This window comes from Rana temporaria, chromosome 11, assembly GCF_905171775.1.
Source record: "Rana temporaria chromosome 11, aRanTem1.1, whole genome shotgun sequence".
Lineage (NCBI taxonomy): Eukaryota > Metazoa > Chordata > Amphibia > Anura > Ranidae > Rana > Rana temporaria.
The window spans coordinates 40,169,786-40,194,601 of NC_053499.1; the positions used below are offsets into that span (position 1 = coordinate 40,169,786).

Sequence of the window (24,816 nt, forward strand, 5' to 3'; positions counted from 1 at the left end):
GGCATCCACCTTTAGGGTGCGCGCATCCAACGGACCATGGCGATGGCCTTCCAGGCCGGGGGTCCCATGCTAAGCGGAGCTCCAAATTGCTGAGAGGGGCCCCAGTGACTTACTGGGTCCCCCAAATTACTGAGAAGATCCCAGGCTGGGTGCCGCTCGATTGGGGGGTCAGCTTGAGGAGAACCCGGAGGCAGGTTGTCCAACAGAGCTTGAACGAACCATCTGGGATCTAGTGACCGGAATGCTGACAGGTACTCTTGCTGTCATCCGGTGACCTACTTTCAATCTGGTGACCAACTTTCAATCTACTGAGCCAGGTCTGTGGCAGAGGCCTGTTCCTCCCAGCATCTCAAAGTGACACTTTGGCTGCCAGGCTTGTGACAGAAGTCTGTCCGGGGGCACTTCACCCACTCTGGCTAGAGTGGCGACGAACGGTGAATACTATTATTGTGCTGCTGAGAGCAGGATTGCTCTCTCTATATCCAGGCCTGATACCGCAAGTTCTCTATCGCTTCATCAACCTTTCCTTCATACTGCATGTTGATGTTGGCTATGTTGGGCCTGAAATAAAGCATTGGAAATCCTTTCTTCATGTACTGGACATTCGCTAACTACTTTATTCATCAGCTACACCCCTAGACAACATTGAGGTAACAATGTGCGGATCCCAACAACAAACCAGCGGCTCCTGCGGGGGTAGCGCTACATTTAGATTAGTGAATTTTTAGGGATGATATGAAAACTAGGATCAGTTTATGTAGTGTGATGTATATTAGAAAGTAAGTGGGTTAAGTAAGAAAGGAAGGTGTTATGGGATACACCTGTGTGGCTACACCCTGTGTTTTTTGTATATAGGTAGAATGTTTGTTGTAAATCATTACACAGAGCTTGATGAAGAGCATGGAATGCTTGAAACTGAACAGTAGCTGTTATGTTACATGTTATGAAGATACTTCAGTAAAACTTTTTGCATTGGAGATCGTGTCCTGTCTTTTCTTCTATTCAAGTATTCGTGGATCATTGGGAGCCCACCTTGACACTGCTCCAGGAATTACACAGGTATGAGAAGAGTAACTCACCCGATTATTGGTTATATCTATATCTTAATCTCCTCATCAAGGTATTAGTTAAAGCAGGAGCCAATTAATCAATTATCACACATCAGTAACCCATTGTAGAGTTCATTTTTTTCCTCCTTTGGAGTGAGGGATGAATGTCATTTGATAGCTGTCTTTCTGAAATCACCAAAAACAATTGTATTAGGTGTTACTGATGTGTGATAAATGATTAATTGGTTCCTGCTTTAAAGATGTACTTTTCCTGTGAATAACAGGAGTACAGTTTGTTCTGCACTCCTGTGACCCATTTTCTGATGCCACAGAGCAGGACCAGACTCGGACAAGACCATGGAGTCCTGATCCACCCACATGCCTGGACCGGCACCTTGTTTGACCTCTCAGTGAGCTGCTGAGAGCCTGAGCCATCTGCTCCCTTCCCTTTCACAGCTCAGCACTCCAGTGAGCAAGTGGGGGCCGAGCGGTGACTGACAGTCAGAAGCTCTCTGCTCAGGGAGATGCGATCGGCTGTTTGCTCGATTTTCAGTCTTAGAGGCAAACAGATGCAGCATCTAACCGTTGCTGCATCCACCTAGGCCAGTATGATTCTTTAAAAAAAACATACATCTCTTTAAATAAATTGCTTGATGAGGAGATATACATATATGTAACATGTATGTTATTCAGATTATGCTCCAGCCTAAAGAAGGGAGCTTTGTACTTTGCCCGAAACTGTTGCTATCTGGAACATAACATGTAACCTTCTCTCTATCTCTATCTAGCACAGGGTTTCTCAACTCCAGTCCTCAAGGCGCCCCAACAGGTCATGTTTTCAGGCTTTCCATTATTTTGCACAGGTGATTTGATCAGTTTCACTGCCTTAGCAGTTACCACAGCCGTTTTATCTGAGGGAAATCCAGAAAACATGACCTGTTGGGGCGCCTCGAGGACTGGAGTTGAGAAACACTGATCTAGCAGATGTCCTAGAGAATAAAATGGTGTTTTTGCAATTTAAAATATATATTTTTTTACACTGTTTCCTAACTTTTTTTATTGCTTTTATTGTTGTCACAAGATAAACATCCCTTGTGACAGCAATAGACAGTGACAGGTACTCTTTATGGAGAGATCTGGGGTCTATTAGACCCCAGATGTCTCCTCTGCCCTTAAAAGCATCTGATCACAGCAAGATCAGTGTGAACAAATGCTTTCACTCTTTAAAAAATGGTGCGGTTTCTGGTTTCCTATACCATAGAGCTCATCTGGGACCTTCTGGTCCTCGACAAGCTCTATGGTAAGCCTGTGGAAGCCAGCTTCATTTCAGGCTCTCCATTGGGACAGGAGAGGTACTGGTGGGAGGGGAAAACCTCTCCCGCCTCCTGTAAAAGCCGTCCAGCAGCTAATTAGCCACTATGATGGCTTTTTACATAAAAGCCGATTGCCTCCTAAAAAAAACAGTCCCCTTGCTACTTGCGCCTAAGTTTTCTCCAAATTATCCCGTGGTTCATACACCAACTCTCCTTGCATATCCTGGTTTAACTGTCCCACCATATGGGTTGTGAACAGGGGGCTTGAACAGTAGCAGTGTGGCAGCCAATAGGAAGTCTTTTTGGTCCTGGCAAGTCCTCCCTTCCCTGTTGCCAGGGGTGGGTTTAACAGCAGAAAATCAGATTCCTAGGCTGCACTCTTTCCTGTATAGTCAATTGCGGCAGGAGAGAGAGGAAAAAACGCAGGCTGTGCAGCAGAGTTGGAGTGTGCTGCTGGGTAGCTTAAAGGGACATCCAGCAGCACACATGTATTGGGGGCCTGATAGGGTGGCCACCCAATAGCGATCTCTCTCATTCATGTCCTGAATCCTGCGGTTCACATGTGTTTGAGCATGAAAGATAGAATTTGCCACAAATTACTTACAGCAGAGTGCACTGAGGACAATACTTTCAGAATACTTTCACCTTCAGAATCTTACACCCATATTTAGGGTCTAACATGTTGGTGACCCGCTTATCACCCCAATCCCCTTGTGACAGCAGACAAGGGTTATTCTCCCTGTTCCAACTGTCACATTTTAAAAACGGCATGGGTGTGCAGGGCTCCACTCACACAGCCACATAATTCATTCACAGGGATCTTTGAATAGAAAATATACAAGTCCTGTCTGCCACTGTGGTAGACTTGTAGTTCTCAATGGACTGTGCTGATAAGCACCCACATAGAACAATCATGTATCCGCCAGCTTTGTAACCGATAGCCTGCATGGAGGTACGGGCACAAAGCTGGAGGGAGTGTGCAGTCTGATGTTACACATGTGATCTGCTGATCATTGGTGCAATGCATTTCAGGATCCTGTAGGGGAAAATAATAAATGTACTTTTTTTCCCCCTGTAAAAATATGTGCCTTTTTTTTTTTTTTTTTTTCCTAAAAGGTGAACTTAGCTTTTAAATGACATTTTTTCCCCAAAAAGCATCTAATAGCAAATACACGTTCTTATATATTTTTTTCTCTATGAAATTCCTCATTTGCGTTTTAATTTTGAAAGTTTCCTCCAGCTACCTGTGTGTGGCTCTCAAAACACTGCATGTACAGTTGATGTACAAAGCAGGAACAGCAGTGTGTCAGCATGGACAGGGAAAACTTCTGAAAGTAAATGCAGAGGATTTTTTTTAGAAATAAAAAGTAAGCAAATTTTATTTTATTATCTGTTTTATGGAAAAGAAATATGTTTTAATGTCATTTTATCAATTTTATCCTACCACGTACAGCTCCCCGGGTTTAGGAGGGGCGAAATACCTCCTTTAAAGTCTGCACCATTGCCTTCTTTATTTCCCCACCAGCTCCCCAACCCTTCTCTGACCCACAAGGATGGAGGCATTAGGCAAAGCAGTGGCGACTGGGCCCTGTAATTCCATAAAGTCACCTGTGTGAATGGCCCACCTGTCCTGACTGTCACTGGTGCGGCGCCCGCGTGCTGTTCGTTCTGCCGCAACGCGGAGGTGAGGAATGCAGAGAGAGCAGGCTGAGCTGAGGCACACACAGAGGCAACGCAATACACTGACACTCACTGAGTGGACCGCCCCTGCCTATCCAGAGACACAGCGATGTAGGGAGGCGGGGCGGACTCAGTTTCACCAAATGAGAGAAGGGGGAGGAGCGTCTACCCAGGCATGAGGCAAGGCATCCTGGCGGGTGGCGGGAGAAGGACTGGCGGCTGACTGACCTGACCCGTGGTGACAGAACAGATCGGAATTCCAGAGCCCCGGAATCGATTGATTGACGACGGTAAGTCATTCAAGAAGTGACAGAGCTCTCAGCCTCAGCAATCGATGCCAAACTCCGTCCACCACCTGTGTGCCTCTTACTGATCCCTTCCCCTTACGGCCCCACCACTGATCTTCTCATCTCATCATCCCTATCTCCTCATTACTTCTACAACAGAGGTGTTGGTGGTGGGGATAGGGATGAGATCAGTGTTGGGAGGATGGGATCAGTAAGAGGCGCACAGGTGTTGGTGGCAGAGGATGGCACCACCACTGCTGCTGCAGCCACCACCCCTCAAGTACCACCGCTGCCTCCCCCCTCAAGTACCACCGCTGCCTCCCCCCTCAAGTACCACCACTGCCAACTCCCTCAAGTATCACCGCTACCACGTATCACCGCTGCCACACCCCTCAAGTACCACCACTGGTACTTGAGGGGGGTGGCTGCGGTGGTACTTGAGGGGGTGGTAGCGGTGATACGTGTTAGCGGTGATACTTGAGGGAGTTGGCAGTGGTGGTACTTGAAGGTGGTTGCTGCGGCGGCAGTGTTGGTGCCATCATCTCCCACCACCACCTGTGCCTCTTACTGATCCCATCCCCCCACCACTGATCTTATCCTATCTCCCCATTACTTCTACAACAGAGGTGTTGGGGGGCGATAGGAATGAGATCAGTGGTGGGGGGATGGGATCACTAAGAGGCACGGGTGGTGGTGGGAGAGGATGGCACCAACACTGCCGCCGCAGCCCCCCCCCCCCCCCCAAGTACCACACCTGGTACTTGAGGGGGGGTGGTAGCGGTGATACTTGAGGGAGGTGGCAGCGGTGGTACTTGAGGACGGGTGCCTCTTACTGATCTCATCCCACCATTGATCTCATCCCTATCCCCCTATTACTTCTACAACAGAGGTAGGGATGAGATGGGTGGGAGGATGGAATCAGTAAGAGGCACAGGTGGTGGTGGGAGAGGATGGCACCATCACTGTCGCCGCAGACACCCCCCTAAAGTGAAATCAGAAACAGAGTTGTTTACTTTGTTGTACAGTGTGAAAAAATTAAGTATCAAAATCAGGCTTTTCGGGGTGGGGGTGGGCCCTTCATGATTTCTTGCACCGGGGCCCTGAAGTCTCTAGTTACGCCACTGAGGCAAAGGATCCTGCTGGCCCTAGTCCTCTTCTTCTGCGCCTCCAGTGCATGAGGCTATAGAGTGTGTGTTTCAGGAGCAGGGATGATTATTATACAGGATTTATATAGCATAAAAAGAAACAAAGGGCAGGCTCAGCACACGTAGCACCTGAGTAGCGTGGCCAGTAGTAGATCATTCACCGTGTAGGGTGCTGTTTCCGTAACCAAAAAGGCATATAAAACAAAAAAATGGCCTGGCACAGAGCACCAGAGAAAGGGTTACCTATGGCAACAGTAATTGGATAATACTAGCTATATCATAAAAACAAAACAAAAAACACAAATATTAATATATTGCAAAACATTTTTTTAGCCACAATCAGAAGCCAAGTTATTGTAAAGTGCAATTTCACTAGAAACCGACCGATATCCATTAACGGTTATGAAATAATCACCACAAAATGTACAAACTGACAAATGACACAACATAAACACATTAAAAGAACGTCCGGACGCCGGGTATCAACACGCAGTCAGTCTGTCAGATGACAATTTCATCATAGGTTATTGCTTTTTAATAAAGACTTATGACTAATGGCTAGTCATTAAATGGCAGGCTGGCTGCGTGTGGTACCAAGAAAAAAAAAGGGGTTTTGAGAAAGAAGGAGGCGATCTAGTACAAGATAGAAAGGGAATAATTTTATCGGGGGGCTTGATTTTCACCCTTATTGGTGGCAATTAGAGATTTTTTAATTATTATATAGCACAGACCAAAAGTTTGGACACACCTTCTAATTCAAAGAGTTTTCTTTATTTTCATGACTATGAAAATTGGAGATTCACACTGAAGGCATCAAAACTATGAATTAACACATGTGGAATTATACATAACAAAAAAAGTGTGAAACAACTGAAAATAGATTTCATATTCTAGGTTCTTCCACCTTTTGCAGCAGACACATCTCTAGAACTGTTAAGAGGAGACTGTGTGAATCGGGCCTTCATGGTAGAATATCTGCTAGGAAACCACTGCTAAAGAAAGGCAACAAGCAGAAGAGACTTGTTTTGGGCTAAAGAACACAAGGAATGGACATTAGACCAGTGGAAATCTGTGCTTTGGTCTGATGAGTCCAAACTTGGGATCTTTGGTTCCAACCCCCGTGTCTTTGTGCGACGCAGAAAAGGTGAACGGATGGACTCTACATGCCTGGTTCCCACCGTGAAGCATGGAGGAGGAGGTGTGGGGGTGCTTTGCTGGTGACACTGTTGGGGGTTTATTCAAAATTGAAGGCATACCGAACCAACATGGCTACCACAGCATCTTGCAGCGGCATGTTATTCCATTTGGTTTGCGTTTAGTTGGACCATCATTTATTTTTCAACAGGACAATGACCCCAAACACACCTCCAGGCTGTGTAAGGGCTATTTAACCAAGAAGGAGAGTGATGGGGTGCTGCGCCAGGTGACTACCTCTTGAAGCTCATCAAGAGAATGCCAAGAGTGTGCAAAGCAGTAATCAAAGCAAAAGGTGGCTACTTTAAAGAACCTAGAATATGAAATATATTTTCCGTTGTTTCACACTTTGTTGTTATGTATAATTTCCACATGTGTTAATTCATAGTTTTTATGCCTTCAGTGTGAATCTACAATTTTCATAGTCATGAAAATAAAGAAAACTCTTTGAATGAGAAGGTGTGTCCAAAATTTTGGTCTGTACTGTAATTCCAACTAATGGGCAACACCACTGACTTGATATGAGACAAATAGAAAGGTTGTAAAGAGGCAGTCCTGAGTAGGGATGAGCTTCGTGTTCGAGTCAAACTCATGTTCGACTCGAACATCGTATGTTCGACCGTTTGTCGAATTACGATTGTTATGGGCCGATCGTGCCAAATTCGAGGGGCGTGTCACGGCCCATAATTCACTGCAGCATCGCAGTGCACTGCTGGCTGATGATTGGCCAAGCATGCACTATGACCCGCATGCTTGGCCAATCACAGCTTGCAAAAAACGGAGAGCCATAATTGGCCAAAACCAGGGTGACCAATTATGGCTCAGGGGGTTTAGTACACACCCCACACTATAAAAGTCGGCGTTGTGTAGTTTGTTGCAGTGGTTAAGACAGAGAGAGAGTGTCATTTATTGCAGGTAGATAGAGCAGGCAGGCAGGCTAGTCAGTTAGAGTTACAGTGTGTAGGGGATATATATGCATCCCAGGTGTTGTATATGTATTTATACACTGTATTGAGTTTAGCTAGATCCGCTCTTCCTAATTTACTGACAGGCAGGCAGGTGATTGTGCTAGCTGCAGTATTCTCACGTGGTGTACTGTCTGTGTCCTCTGCAGTGTGCACCTAAAGCTACGTGGTGTGTGTACTGTCTGTGTCTGTGCTATTTTTCTCAATGATTTTCATCCATATTGCAGGGACCAGACATTACATTAAAGCCGCAAGCAGTTTTAACTTACTTTTTTCTTATAGTAATCTCATTTTGTGCAGGGACAGTTCTAAACACGTGCCACTTCACAGGCATACTATAGACACCCAGCAGGTACGATATTTAAAGGAATTTTTCAAAAATTTTTCCACTTTAAGCATCATTAAAATCACTGCTCCAGAAAAAAACTACAGTTTTTAAAACTTTTTTTACATTGATACATGTTCCCTGGGGCAAGACCCGGGTTCTCAAACCCGTTTTACGACAATAACTTGCATATTAGGCTTTAAAATGAGCACTTTTGAATTTGAACGTTCGAGTCCCATAGACTTCAATGGGGTACTAAATGTTTGCGCGAACGTTCGGTCCGTTCGAAGGTTCTGACGCGAACCGAAAACGGGGGGGGGGGTGTTCGGCTCATCCCTAGTCCTGAGTATGCATACTAGTTGGCTCAAATAAGTCCCGGTGAACTGAAGGTGTAGGCAGTTTGTTGGATTAGGTGATTAAATCGGACAGACACAAACTTGGCAGTGGGTAACAATATCCCTATTGAGTATGTCATCAGTCTTTGACAATTTACAAAGGGAAGACTTCCTCATTACATTGCATGCTGCAGGAAAACCTCCATGGGCTTAATACATTGGCCCCATGGTGAGGTTACTTTACCGTCCTGTGCAATGGCTGTACTGGTTGTCTCAATCCTTCAGTATCCCATCCAGGGATTAGGTAAGGTCAAGTTACTTGCGCCAGAGGCTGGAAATATTTAGCCTTCTGAATAGTCAGAGGCATTCGGCTCTGGAAAGCATGTCGTCCGCTATCTAGTAGCCACAGCTAGCATCCTCCAGGCAGGGAGCCTCAAGCGGACGGCGTCACGTGAAGAAAAGGTCGTGACATCAACACGTTTCACTATGGGAAATAACGTAGCTTCATTTGGATGATGATTGGATGGCAAACCTCTCTCCCTTTATATCGTTATTGTTTTGTGGGGATGCCATCCATCATGATGGATTTAAAGGGACCAGCGTCTTAATTTCACAGTGGTATGTGGTGATTTTTAAAGTGGCCAGTTTAAAGCAGATATAATCGTTGTTAGCCTAATGCCGCGTACACACAATCATTTTTTGGCTTGTAAAAGACAATGTTTTTTAAAAATGTCATTTAAAATAATCGTGTGTGGGCTTCACAGCATGCTCTATTTTTTAACGACGTTTTAAACAATGTAGTTTTTCGGGTTGTAAAAAATTATCGTGTGTGGGCTTTAACGACGTGAAAAACCTGTGCATGCTCAGAAGCAAGTTATGATTTGCAAATCCCTCAATATTGCCTTGGATTTTTTCTCTTCTTACTATCCTCAATCCAATGGGCAGACGGAGAGGGTTAATCAGGAGTTAGAGGGTTTTTCTTCGTACATTAGTCTCTGCTCATCATGACGATTAGTCCTCTCTACTTCCATGGGCAGAATTTTCTCATAACAATCATGTAAATACTAGTTCGTAGAGAACACCCTTTTTCCCAGTTTATGGAAGACATCCTCAACTTCCGCTTCCCATGACCTGTTCTCCGGATATCCCAGCTTTGGCTTCAGCTCAGGAGTCCGTCAATTCCATCTGGATTGACGTTCATGATTCCTTTCGGGCAGCTGCCGACAAATTCAAAGGCTTTGCTGACCACCGCAGGCGTAAACCGCCTTCTCTTCAGCCAGGGGACAAAGTCTGGCTCTCCACCAGGAACATCAAGCTCCGAGTTCCTTCTCTGAAGCTTGCTTCAAGATTCATTGGTCCATATACTATAACGTCTAAACTGAATCCAGTTTGTTTCAAACTTCAGATTCCCAAAAGCCTCAAAATCGCTAACTCCTTCCATGTTTCCCTTCTGAAGCCTTTAGTCCTCAATAAGTTCTCTCGTCCTTTCCCTACCATGGTGCCAGTCTGAGGATAATCAGGAATACGAGGTCAGTCAAGTTCTGGATCCCCGACTCTGTAGAGGCTCGCTTCAGTACCTCGTTCATTGGAAATGCTTTGGTCCTGAGGAGAGGTCTTGGGTCCCTGCATCAGAGGTCTTTGCACCTCGTCTGTTGAAGAAGTTTCATCTAAAGTTTCCCTCTAAACCTGTCCCCAGGCGGGGAAGGGTGAGGCCTCGTAAGAGGGAGGGTACTGTCATGGATATGCAATAAAGTCTGGCAGCTTACCTGTCTCCATCTGTTCATTAGAGGCCTGACTCTGTTCTGGTTGCCTTTTTATCACCTCTCCTTCCTGTATGGCCCCACCCAGGCCATCCCAGGACGTCTATATTAACTGTTGCACTACAGGTCTGCAGTGCTGTTCAACCATGTTGTTAGCTTAAGTTCCTGTCTGCAGTGTGCTACGATTACCTTCCTGTGTACCGTTTTTGGCTCGTCCCTGACTTCTCCTGTTTGCCTGTGACCCTGACCTTTTGCCTGTCCCTCGGTTACCCATGTCTGCCTGTTGCCCTGACCTCGGCTTAACCATCACTATCGCTTGTCCTGCTTGCTGCTTCCACTCTCTCCCTGCGTAGCGTGACCTAGGGGATCCGAGGGGTCGCGACCTGCATCCAGCTGCGGCGAAGACCATCCTCACAACTACAGGCTCTGGTGAACACAAAGCTGGGTCTTAGACTCCGCGCCCTGGGGAATCTTGGGTTCACGCTTCCTCTCTGATAGCAGCAGTCGGCTATAGGGTTCACTACCCTGTGGTGCATCCCTGACCCCAACGGGGTGCACTTGTCACCTGACCACAGGTGACCTGACAGTGGGGTCTGGTTCCTTAATGAATTCAGACTGTATTAACATATCCTCTAGATTTTTGGCAAGGCTTGCTACAATCTTAGGTGATGTGCTCACTATTTTGGAAAATCCCTGGCTGTTTGTCAAGATCCCTTTTTTTCCAGAATATTACGTACCAAGTTCCACTGGGCTCCAAAAGCTGTTATTATTCTAACAGGGTCACTATTAGATGGGGGTTCCTCTGCCCGGTTTGTAGTCTCTATATGTAGTAAGCTTCCATGATTCCTACTAGCTACCTTCTTTTTAGCTTGCTTAATTTGTCCATGTGAGTAATCACGTTCACAGAATCTTTTATATAGATCAAGTCCTATTAGTTGGAATTTTAGTGATTAAAAAATCTCTAATTGCCACCAATACGGTTGCAAATCAAGCCCCCCGATAAAATTATTCCCTATCTATCTTGTACTAGATCGCCTCCTTCTTTCTCAAAACCCCTTTTTTCCTTGGAGCCACACGCAGCCAGCCTGCCATTTGATGACTAGCCATTAGTCGTAAATCTTTATTAAAAAGCACTAAACTATGATGAAATTTTCATCTGACAGCAGACTGACTGCGTGTTGATACACGGCGTCTAGAAGTTCTTTTAATGTGTTTATGTTGTGTCTTTTGTCAGTTTGTACATTTGTGGTGATTATTTCCTAACCGTTAACAGGTATTGGTCGGTTTTTTAGTGAAACTGCACTTTACTATAACTTGGCTTCTGCTTGTGCCCAAAAAATCTTTTGCAATACATCAATAAAATTTGTGATTTTTTACGATATATCTAGTAGGATTGAATTACTGTTGCCATAGGTAACCCTTTCTCTAGTGCTCTGTGCCAGGCCATTTTTTTTGTTTTATAGGATTTATATAGCGCCAACAGTTTGCACATCGCTTTACCACATGAGGGCAGACAGTGAAATTACAAAACAATTCCACGCAGGAAGAATCAGAGGGCCGGTTTACAATCTAGGAGGGAGGGTATTTGTATTACTAATTCCTGCCTCATCTTTTTGAAAGTTGCCAAAATGTTGCATGTTTCTTGAAGCTTCCCAGATCTTGTTTTTGTACCATAATCACACTTTAATGGCACACTGCTGCTGTTGAAGCCTCAGCAGTATGTCCAATGTTGAATTCCAGCCCCTGGGGGTGTTGCAGTCAGATGAGGCAGTTGGCAGGAATCTTATGTTGGCACTGCATTTCTGCAGGTCAGTGTTCTGCAATGTTGGGGCCCTTTAATGTAGTCAAACAGAAGTGAAGATAACTCAAGGGGGTAAACTCAGTAGCAGTCAGATATAGCGTTAGGCAAAAATAAGGCAAGTTAGATGGCAGTTGGTTCGGCACAGCTTGACACAGCACAGCTCACACGCTCCTTCTGGGTTGGTGTGTCTCTCCCCCAATGCCCAGCTCCTTTTTGGGCTTTTTCTTATATATCATACCTCTGCTTATGAGCCTTGTAGTTGCAGCACCTGGCAACTGTATTCTGATTGCAGTTAGGCAATAACTAGTTAGCACTGCCATCTTGTGACCAAACACATTTCTGCAACTCAGTATTAATGCCCAATGTTGCACTTACAAAAACTGTATAAAGTGAGATAGTATGATGGCATATACAGTATACTGAGAAATAGGTTTGGGTTGTTTTTTAAGAACAGTCAGAGAAAAGGTTTCCCGTTTGATTTCAGCTTGCACCATAAACTTTAAACAAAATCAACATAAATCGAGCAGCTTGTAACATTAGATTGTAAGGGACCAGCATAATGATTCTTTCCAGGTTTTACTGAGTTTTAAATAGTACAATGTCAACGTACAGTGCCTTGAAAAAGTATTCATACGCCTTGAAATTTTCCACATTTTCTCATGTTACAACCAAAAATATAAATGTATTTTTTGGGATTGTATGTGATAGACCAACACAAAGTGGCACATAATTGTCAAGTAGAAGGAAAATGATAAATGGTTTTCAATTTTATTTACAAATAAATATCTGAAAAGTGTGGTGTGCATTTGTATTCAGCCCCCTTTACTCTGATACCCCTAAATAAAATCTAGTGGAACCAATTGTCTTCACAAGTCAAAATGTGGAAAATTTCAAGGGATGTGAATACTTTTTCAAGGCACTGTACAATGTCAAAAGCTTTACTTTGTAAATGTCCAAACCAACTCAAAACGTTTCAGAAAGGCATTGGGAGGTCACCTCACCCACCAACTCTTGGAGTCTCTCATGGCGATGTTTCCCCTAAAATTGTCTGCTCCGTCCCTTCCCACAAGACCCCAAACAATAAAGTTGTTCTCTGTTGTGTCTGCATTGCACAGATTTTCTTTATTGTAGATTAAACAATTAACTATTGGTGGGAGATCAGCATTATCTCATGGCTTTTGAAATGGCAACTGTAGTTGAGCATATCTGGAAAACCTGGTGGTCGTATAAAGACAGTGATGTTCCATCCAGAATGCAAATAAACTTGTCAGCTAAAAATAAAAACTAAATCTGAAATATCAGTTTCGCTGACACTTGGCTATAATCTGACTTTTTTCTTTTTTTTTTTATGTTTGGTTCTCATATTTGTTTATATTGAACTGGTTTGTCTTTGTCAATTTGTTTTCAGGTATGAAATGAAGCCAGCACAGTCATCATCACGTTCTCATTATTTCACTATATTTCTCATCCAAACTTTAGTTGCCTTTATATTATTCAGTTATAATCATATTAGTAATAAACCTATCAGAAATGAGGTATCCCTCATGACCAACTGCACTGATTCTGCAGCTCCCTCCAAGCCTGAATTGATTTTCACTGTCTTGTTATGGACGTGGCCTTTTGGTGGCCAGTTCCATTTAGACGAGTGTCCAAAACCCTTTGGTACTAAATGCCTGCTTACGGCCAACCGTAGCTTATATAACACAGCAAATGCAGTCATTATTCATCACAGGGATGTATGTCAATCCAGACAGCAGATGCCACAGATGCCAAGGCCTGAAGGACAATATTGGGTGTGGTTTACTTTGGAATCTCCAAGTCATAATCCAAACCTGCACTTCATGGACAAACTCATCAACCTCACTATGTCCTACCGCAGTGACTCTGATATCTATACTCCTTATGGATGGTTAGAACGGAATGAAGTTGCTGCTAATTATACAATCCCAAAAAAGTCTCATCTGGTGGCTTGGCTTGTCAGTAACTGGAACCCCAATTCCAGACGGGTCAAGTTTTATAATGACTTAAAGAATTATATACTAATAGATATTTATGGTCAACAACATCTCCCTTTAGCCAGGGATAAAACAATTACAGTTGTCTCTAAATATAAGTTCTACTTTGCCTTTGAGAACTCAATACATACAGACTATATAACAGAAAAACTGTGGAGTAATGCATTTCATTCGGGATGTGTCCCCGTGGTTCTCGGCCCACCCCGAGAAAACTATGAGAGATTTATTCCATCTGATTCATTCATTCATGTGGACGACTTTGCCAATGCAAAAGAGCTGGCTTCCTACCTGCTTGAACTGGACAAAAATGATCAGAAATACCAGGAATACTTCAAATGGAGAGAAAAACTGAAGCCAGTGGAAGATGTTTCTTGGATTGTGCATTACTGCAAAGCATGTGTAGAACTACAAACTGCCCCTTCGTATAGAACCATATCAAGTCTTGGTAAATGGTTCACATGACAAATGGAATATATTATTTCTGGAAAAAAAAAAAGTATTGACTGAAAAAGGGACCCACAAATGAACTCCAATAAATGTAATAATGCAAACAATATGGAAACCATACATTGGTGACGGGGGGTTAATAGAGTACCATGTGAACCACATAGATATACATAAAACATATTCTTTATTCATAAAGTGCTATAAACATTTCCATCAGGCCATTTAATTTGATCCGTATCGCATCTCTAATGCCGCGTTCACACGACCGTTTTTCATGACGAGAAAATTTCAATTTTTTAAATTGGTCGTGAAAAACTGTTGGGTGTAGGCTCCAGAACATTGTGAAAAATGGTCCTGTGTACGCTTTAACGAGGGGGAAAAAAAACGTGAATGCTCAGAAGCAAGTTATGAGAAGGGGAAATTAGCAAAAGCAGCCCAAAGGGTGGCTCCATTCGAATGGAACTTCCCCTTTATAGTGGCATCGTACGTGTTGTACGTCACTGCGCTTTGCTCAAGCATTTTTTTTCACGATCGTGTGTATGCAAGGCTGGCTTAAGAGGAATCACGACAAATCACGTTAAGAAATACTTCGTTTTTTTCCATGACATGAATAACGGTCGTGTGTACGCGGCGAGTATATGTATATATATATATATATATATATATATATATATATATATATATATATATATATATATATATATATATATATATATATATATATATATATATATATATAGATAGATAGATAGATGGCCTGATGGACATGTTTTTAGCAATTTATGAAAAAATAATATATATTCTATGTGTATCTGTGTGGTTCATGCTACTCTATTAAGTCCCTGCCACCCATGCAGCCAATTTATGGTTTCCATTTTGTTTGCAGGTCTTTGCTTGGGGGTCTTTGCTTGGGGCTGGGTACAGAAGCAATCTCTGATCGTTTTTATGTGTTACTAGCTTATTTGAATATATTAACACCTTTGTAACCAAAGCTTAGTACAGCTCAGATTTAGCTGCATCAGTTAAATCAGTCATAGTCTAAATCAGTGGTCATCAACCCTGTCCTACAGGGCCCACTAACAGGCCAGGTTTTATGTATTACCTTGGGGAGATGCAGACTAGAATACTGCAATCACTGAGCAGCAAATGATATCACCTGTGATGTATTTCAGTTATCTTGCAAACCTGGCCTGTTAGTGGGCTCTGTAGGGCAGGGTTGATGACCACTGGTCTAAATTATATTTTGACAGTGGAGTCTGTGAACCAAGTACACATAGGTGGATAGTCTGCTCAATCAGACACTGATGGGTAGATTTACGTACAGGCGCCTAAAATTAGGACGGCCTAGCCTACTCTTTTTAGGCTACACCGCCTTAAATTATTTAGGTTAGAAGTGATTCTCAAACCACTTACCTTCAAATTTTCGGCGGCGTAGCCTAAAACGAGCGGGCGTAAGCGCGCCTAATTCAAATGACTGGGAGGGGGGCGTGTTGTATGGAAATGAGGCTTGACCTCACGTTTTTTGACGTTTTTTACACTGCGCATGAGCCGGGCGACTACATTTCCCAGTGCGCATTGCGGCTAAGTAGGCCGTACGGGCCTATTGATTTCGACGCATATGTAAACCATGTAAATCCCGATTCGCGGACGACTTGCGCAAACGACGTAAAAAATTCGAACCTCGCGGCGGGAACGGCGGCCATACTTAACATTGTTATTCCACCTCATAGGTATCTATCGCATACGGATGCGACGGTGTAGTCCTGGCGTACGCTCGTGAATCGTCGTATCCCCTCATTTCCATAATCTAGGCGGGCCGCAATGTAAGCGCCACCTAGCGGCCAAAAGAAACATTGCAACCTAAGATAGGCTGTCTGGCGCCATTCTATCTCTGTTTGAGAATACACTTAAACATAGGCCTGCTTAGATTCAGAGTTAGGTTGGCTTATCTGTAGATAAGCCGGCCTAACTCTTTGTGAATCTACCTAACAATCTTTAATGCTCTTAAGGCACCACACACTGTATGAGGACTAGGGATGGGCTATCTGTTTGAGTTGAACATTTCCCGTTCGCCAAACAGCAAACAATTTGGGGTGTTCGCTGCAAATTCGAAAAGTCACGGAACACCCTTTAAAAGTCTATGCGAGATTTTTTTTTTAAAAAAGTTACATTTTTTCGGGAACAATGATTTTAATAATGCTTATAGTGAAACAATAAAAGTGAAATATTCCTTTAAATTTCGTACCTGGGGGTGTCTATAGTATGACTGTAGCGCATGTTTCCTGTGCTTAGAAAAGTCCCTGCACAAAATTACAATTCTAAAAGGAAAAAAAGCCATTTAAAACTACTCGCGGCTATAATGAATTGCCGGGTCCCGGCAATACAGATAAGTCATTGAAAAAAAAACAGCTTGTGTAACCCGCAACGCGCCAGCGGGGGCGGGGTCACCCATACATGTCATTAGGTAACCCTGGCTTTCTCCTTGCGTCAGAGAGGGGACGGGGTCACCCGCGCATGTGACGGATGGCCCCGCCCTCCGCTATTAAAGAACTGTCACTCCCACGCATGCGTGCAGGAGCCCTCCGTTCTGACAAGTTTTGGCGGTTTACGCCGGACTTCACTGCGCATGTGCCATTGACGTCAACGACTGCATGCAAGGTGAATATCTTCTTAAACTGCACAGGTTTAGGAGATATTAATTTTACCTACAGGTAAGCACACAACAAAAACAAAATTACCCATGGGACTTTTGAAGAGCACACCTCAAGTAAAATGTATGAATGATTTATTTAACACACATTTAAAAACAACAATTAATACAGTAAAAGAGAGAAGGAAACATATTGAATATCAACATACTGATACATTTTGCATTTTTGTCGTATACCATAAGACCTGAATGTGTCATGCAGAGGGGCTATCAGTAGTCTAGGATGGCTGTGCTAGGTCTTGATGCATTTTGCGAGAGAAGTCTTGCTTCTTCAGGAGAAACACAAATAGATGCCCAGAGATCAAAAGTACAAATAAATAAATTAATTATACAATTAAACAAGAGGGGGGGGGGGAGGGAGGGGAAACAGGGAAAAATGTGCCAAAAATATGCATATAAATTTAAAAAATGCCACTCACGATTAATGAAGGACTGCTGGCCTACTAGCTGGTGTAGTAGATTACTATTTTAAATAATTAAAAAATGAATGTGAATGGGTGGGTATATTACCTTAAACTTGTAAAAGAGAATTCAAAAATAGAATGTCCAAAAAAATAAATAATAGAAATAGGTGGATAAATGCATACACTGCCAACCATGCCTCAAACACCCCCCCCCCCCCCCCCCTGGGAGCTGTGAGAGGGCAGGAGATGGAAACCAGTGGAAAGCCGCAAGAACCCAGAACCGGAGGGGGAAGATGTAAATCCCAGACTGGGAATGCCCACACGTGTCCAATCAAGAAAATTAGCCATAATGAAAACCTAACAGAACAATAAGTGAACAAATGAAATATTGGAATACACTCTAAAATATTTGTAATGAGTGCTGGTGTATTCACATATGCAGACTAGTGTAATAAAGTAAAACAATGCACAGCAATTCATAAAAATATATAATGCCAAAAAGTATCCATCTTGAATATATATATATATTTTTTTTATTATTATTAATAAAAGGTGCTGAATGTGTATGTGTAAGGCTAATAAAGTACTGTGCAATATCATTAAACACCCATTTATATTGTTATTATGGAAAAATATTGCACATATAAAGATGACTATGGGCCAGATTCACAGCAGAGATACGACGGAGTATCTCAGATACTCCGTCGTATCTCTCAGAGTATCTATGCGACTGATTCATAGAATCCGTTACGCATAGATATCCCCAAGATCCGACAGGTGTAATTGTTTTACACTGTCGGATCTTAGGATGCAGTACCGCGCCCGCCGCTGGGGGGAGTTTGCGTCGTAAACCAGCGTCGGGTATGCAAATTAGGAGTTACGGCGATCCACAACGGATTTTCGCGTTCGCTACGTCGCCGCTAGTCTAGTTTCCCGTCGCAAAGTTAGTCGTCGTTTTTGGTGCCTTAACTTTACAGAGCACACGTATGTGCTGTATAAAGTATGGCTGTCGTTCCCGCGTCGAATTTTAAAATTTCATGTCGTTTCCGTTAGATGTCCGGGAATACGGAAGTACGCTACGCACGTCGCCGATCGAAAAAATGACGTCAGTTCGCGCAAAGCACGGCGGGAATTTCGAAACGGAGCATGCGCAGTAGGTCTGGCGCATGAGCGCGCCTAATTTAAATGGCACACGCCATTTTTCACGCAAGTGCTTGGTGAATCAGGCACTTATGATGATGAAAAACTGCGGCGGTGTAACGATACGATATGTTACGCCGCCGCGATTCTACCTGAATCTGGCCCTATGTTTGTATAAACTATGTGGCCAATTATCACAAATGATGTCCATATAAAAATATACAGGACCGCACTCACTAATAGTGTCAATGTCTTGTATAAAAAAACAAAAACAAACCAACAGACAAAAAATCAAGCAAAATAAAACATAAATAAGAGACCGAATAGTTCCCCTAAGGGAGGGCCAAGCGGGTATCAAAACCCTTAGAACATGAAAGGACTTACCCTGTGAGGGAGACACTAGCAAAATGGTGACCGGTACTTGGCAGGTTGTACTGCAATCACATAATGCTCTGGGCTAAATAAACCAGACAATGGTGTAATCCCCGCCCACACAGCGTCCTCATGGTGGAAGACCACCAATCGGCTTGCATACAGAGAAAGGACAGGAGCCGCCTTGGCTCATCCCCATATGTAGCGGCCAACTGATAATGATCCCCCCCTTAATGATGCACATTCAGCTGAGACAGCTAAGCTGTCAGAGAGGGAATGCAATGCCTCTGTGCATGTGCGAACGTATGCACACCACGACCTGACCTCCACAACGTGAGCAATGCCGCCCAGAACGGCAGCCGTGTGAAAGAGCACATGCATGACGTCACGGAGCTTAAACACTACCCGAAATCTGCACGATGCTGCGCGCCGCGGTAAACATCAGCAGCGCATGCGTGATGTCAGGGCATGTTGGCAAAGCCGGACTGGGGACACATCCCCCTCTAACTGTATGGTAATAGTAAAGAGGCTGGCGAATGCCTGAGGCGGCGTGCACATGGTGGCGAGTTTCCCACATAGGGAAAAACGATTAAGAGGACGCCAATCCCAACGGTCTCCAAAGTCAAGGCCAGACAGAGCTCAGGTGTACGGAACAATTCGTACATGCCTCCCAAAATGCCCATGATGAGAAAAGATTCCCCGTGGGCATGGACATGTGAGGCGTGGAGGGAGGGGCCGGAAACCCAGAAGGGACTGCAGCTCCCGGGAGATGAGTACATGGGAGGCATGGCCAGAGGAAAAAAAAAAAACCTTATTTGAAACTAAATTTATAAAGGAAAAAAATTAAAAATGTAAACCTGGATTAGGGATGAGCCGAATAAGCCCCCTCCCCCCCCCCCCGTTCGGTTCGCACCAGAACCTTCGAACGGACCGAACGTTCGTGCAAACTTTAGAACCTCATTGAAGTCTATGGGACTCGAACATTCGAATTCAAAAATGCTAATTTTAAAGGTTAATATGCAAGTTATTGTCCTAAAACGGGTTTGGGGACCCGGGTCTTGCCCCGGGGAAGATGTATCAATGCAAAAAAAAAAGTTTTAAAAACTGAAGTTTTTTGGGGAGCAGTGATTTTAATGATGCTTAAAGTGAAAGAAAAATTCCTTTAAATATCGTACCTGCTGGGTGTCTATAGTATGCCTGTGAAGTGGCACGTGTTTAGAACTGTCCCTGCACAAAATGACATTACAATAAGAAAAAAGTCATTTTTAATAGTTATCGCAAACGCTTGATTGCAGTGGCACAACCAGTTATTAGGTTTAGGGGACAATTACTTTTTCATATAGGGCCAGGCAGGTTTGGGCAGCTTTTTACCATTAACTACTTCCCGCCCGGTCAATGGACAATTGACGTCCGAGAAGTGGTTGTGAAATCCTGACTGGAAGTCTATTGACGTCCTGCAGGATTTCGTGGGGGCGCACGGCGATCGGTGATGCAGGGTGTCAGTCTGACACCCTGCATCTCTGATCTCGGTAAAGAGGTGGAGGCTCTTTACCACGTGATCAGCCATGTCCAATCACGACTGATCACGATGTAAACAGGAAGAGCCGTTGACAGACGCGAGTAGAGGAGAGCCGACACTGGACCACCAGGAAAGCCCACACTGGACCACCAGGGAAGGGCAGTAAAAAAAAATAGAATAGATGCCAATCAGTGCCCATGGGGCACTGACCGGCAACATGGGACTGGCACTGGGATAAACAAGTGATGCCCAGCAATGCCATCAGTGCCACACCTCAGTGCCCATCCATGCCCAGTGCTCACCTATCAGTGCCACCCATAAGTACCCATAAGTGTCGCCCATGAGTGCCAATCAGTGTCGCCTATGAGTGCCCAGTGCCGCCTATGAGTGCCCATCAGCGCCACCTATGAGTGCCCATCAGTGCCGCATACCAGCGCCGCCTATCAGTGCCGCCTGTCAGTGTCCGACAGTGCCGCCTCACCGGTGCCCATCAGTGCCACCTCATCGGTGCCCATAATCGAAGTAGAAAAACTTACTTATTTACCCAAAAAAATAACAGAAAAAAATAAAAACTTAATTTTTTTCAAAATTTTCGGTCTTTTTTTAGTTGTTGCGCAAAAAATAAAAATCGCAGAGGTGATCAAAAACCACCAAAAGAAAGCTCTATTTGTTGGAACAAAATGATAAAAAAAATTGTTTGGGTACAGTGTAACATGACTGCGCAATTGTCATTCAAAGTGCGACAGTGCTGAAAGCTGAAAATTGGCTTGGGCAGGAAGATGCGTAAGTGCATGGTATGGAAGTGGTTAAAGTGGTAGTAAACATGATGTACTATAATGACGCTGTGACTCCTTATGTTCCATGAGATATGAAAATGTGTACTGTATTAAGCTCCTGTGTTATGCTGTGAACATGTACAATAAAATTTACACTTTAAAAAAAAAAGTGGTAGTAAACTCTGTACTACCACTTTTACCTACAGGTAAGCCTATAATAAGGCTAAGGCCCCGTACTCACGACCAAACATGTCTGCTGAAACTGGTCCGCAGACCAGTTTCAGCAGACATGTTTGGCCGTGTGTTGGCCCGAGCGGACCATTTTCGGGCGGATCGGACAGGTTTCCAGCGGACAACTGTTTCCTGGCATTGCTTTAAAACAGTCCGCTGGAAACCTGTCCGCCCGGACATGTACGGTCGTCTGTACAGACCTACCGTACATGTCCTGCCGCCCGCCATCCCTCGCATGCGTCGAATGACTTTGACGCATGCGTGGAAGCATTTTAAAGGCGGGCCGCCCACGTCGCCGCGTCATTGTCGCGGCGACACCGCGTCTGCGACACCGCGGACACGCCCCGCGTATTGTTTACGCACGGACTTCTGTTCGATGGTGTGTATAGCCATCGAACAGAAGTCCCCGGGCAGTCCCCGGCCAGACATGTCCGATGGAAACGGTCTGAAGACCGTTTTCATCGGACATGTCCTGCCGTGAGTACAAGGCCTTACCTGTAGGTAAAAAGAATATCCTCTAAACCTGTACGGTTTAGGAGTTATTCCCCTCGCAATGAGCCGCTGACTGCACTAGCGCATGCGCAGGGTGGTTCCTCGGCTAAAGGCCCAAGAAGACATCGCCGCTCCGGCCATTCACAGCACTGGAGCGGCGATAACCAGAAGACAAGGCAAGATGACATCTCCCTCGGCGTGGACAAAGTAAGTTCCCCATGCCTCGTTCCAAGGTAAGCATTTCATAATGAGCTAGTATGCAGTGGATACTAGCTCATTATGCCTTTTAGATTTGTAAAAAAAAAAAAAAAAGCTGCTGCGGGTTAACTACCGCTTACACAACTCGAATAAATACAAAATGCAGTTTTTTTCATTATTTTGTTTATTTAATACAATTTGTTTGATGATCTGAATCAAGTGTGACAAATATACAAAAAATAAACAAACAAAATCAGAAAAGGGGGCAAATACTTTTTCACAGTATTGTACATATAGCGACATTGAATTGGGTAATGACTAAGTTCACCTTTTTCAGAAAAAAAGCCTATGCATTCAAGGGGGCCCAAATATATGATAAAAATCTTTGCAGTTTTGTTAACCAAAAAAAAAACCACAACTGTTTTTGCATCCTAGCAACATGTCAGGACATGGGGGTTGCTAACTAGGAATGTTTTAGCCAGGTTTTTGAGGGGACCCAAGTGGCGCACGTCCATTGGGGGATCCTAATCCATGCGCCCTGTCCCTAATCTACATGCAGGTCCCCGGACACATGGATTTTAATGTTTTTTTTGGAAGCACATGATTAGAGCCTTGCCCCCTAAGCCCACCCCATAGCTCCCAACTGTCCCTGATTTGGAGCAATGTCCCTCTGTTCCACATTTTGGTCTGATCTACAGTACATAGTTTTATCTTTAAAAAAAAGACTGTTTCCCAGTGCTAAACCTTTCATCCAAATTCTAAATTGCTGCATTTGTAAAATTTAAAGCCAATATAAAGGAATGGGAGGGGTAAAAAAAAGTTCTTGTGGCTTTGATTAACTTTTTTGGTTAATTCTCCTTTAAGGGGGCGTGTCCCATCCCTACATATGTTTGCAAGTAGGAATCCCTCATTCCCATCTCAAAATGTTTGGAGGTATGCCACCCAGTTGTGTGACAACAGAAAATTAACATTCACTATTGTCTTCCAGTCTCTCCTCCTGGCCAATCAGAAGGAAGGTCCTGAGACCCGATTGGCTAGGGAGTCTTACAACTCAGGACCCACTTCCTGTTCAGCCGGGAGGAGAAGCAACGGCCCGGGCTCTTCCCTTGGCAAGCTGAAGCAAGGAGCAGCATCTACCTACTAAGGTAAGGCCACTGATCGCTGCCGTCTGTCTCGCCGGGGAGGGGGGGGGGTGCACTTATCACCACGTCCATCTCCCACAAAAAATATAGAGCACAAGCTGCCACTGCAATACAATTAACCATATTAAGCACAAGCCGCACAAACCACATCCCACCCGGCCACTGCATATATATGGCCGGTTGGGTGCTTCCTCCTGAGTGGACGTTCAGGAACAACCCTCAGAAAAAGGGGCATCGCAGGCGCACGCGATCCGGTTGCTAGGCAATCGGCTCTCCTCACACAGAAGTGGTCATTGAGGAGAGGAGAGGGATCGCTGCAGCCGGATGGGGATCAGTGAGTATGTTTTTTACAGCTTTTTACACACTGATGACCAGCCTAGTGTCCCCACTAGGCATGTGCAATTTTTTAAGTTACGAATACGTTTTCCGTCAATTTTCGTTATTTTAGTTGATTCGTTAACATACGAATGAACGAATGGTTTAGCGCAATTGATAACGAATAACGATATTTTCAAAATAACGAATATGAAAAACAACGAAGATACGAAAGATGAAAGAAACGAAAACATAGAAACAACGAAAATACCGAACCCAAAAAAAAAAATAATTACGAAAAACAAAATGAACGAAAATGCAAACTTACTAATATTCGAAGACCGAAAAGAAAACGAAATGCCGAACAAAGACTAAAAAACGAAAATCAAAACTAACGAAAAATTAATTACGAATCTTCGGAAAACTGAAATGAAAACAACGAAAATACAAAATAATGTAAATTAGCTTTCGTTAGTACTGAAATATTTCTGGACATTGACCAATAGCCACTGAGCGCTGTCCCTTTCCTCTGAAGAGGTTTGTTCCTTCCCCCAATGAGCTTCTTTCTCATTACCTCCTGGCTCCTTGTGTCTTTTTCTGTGTTAGACTGCAGTGCATCTAATTTCTAGATTTGTATTTGTAATATCTGACATATTTTAGTTTTCTTCTACGTCAGACTTCATTCTAGACAGGGTGTGTGTGCTAACTAAGACAGTCAAGTCAATCACAGTAAAGTACGAATTACAAAATTACGACGAGTAGTGTGTCGAATAAACGTAAAATGTATTCTAACAGAATTACGAATGTAATAAAATCTACAAAAGTACGTTTTTACAATCAAAGGAAATTAGACATGAAAATACGAATGATCATAAAGCAACGAAAATATATTTCTTTACGAAAATACGAATGCGGCATGATGGAAAATATAATGTAAATACGAATAACAAAACAACGAAAATTAAACTAACGTAAAAACGAAGGAACGAATAAAATCATTTTAAAAATACGAACGCGGCAGAATACAAAATATAACGAAAATACGAATCTCGATTCAACGAAAAATAAACTAACAGAAAAAAACGGAAACGGAAAAAAGAGTGTGACGAAAATACTAAAGAGTACGAATACGATAACTAACGTCTTACGAAATTACGACTCGTTACGAATCATGATAAACGAACAGAAACGAAACAGAAAT

At 43.7% G+C, this 24,816-nt stretch overlaps 1 protein-coding gene across 1 annotated transcript; it reads left to right on the plus strand.

Moving 5' to 3' along the window:
* The first annotated feature begins 647 nt into the window (after window positions 1-647).
* On the plus strand, window positions 648-14,365 carry LOC120917241 (4-galactosyl-N-acetylglucosaminide 3-alpha-L-fucosyltransferase FUT6-like). The gene is made up of 2 exons (XM_040328389.1): window positions 648-1,059; window positions 13,263-14,365. The coding sequence occupies exon 2, from the start codon at window positions 13,270-13,272 to the stop codon at window positions 14,329-14,331; it is 1,062 nt and encodes a 353-aa protein (XP_040184323.1). The 5' UTR covers window positions 648-1,059; window positions 13,263-13,269; the 3' UTR covers window positions 14,332-14,365.
* Window positions 14,366-24,816: the final 10,451 nt, after the last annotated feature.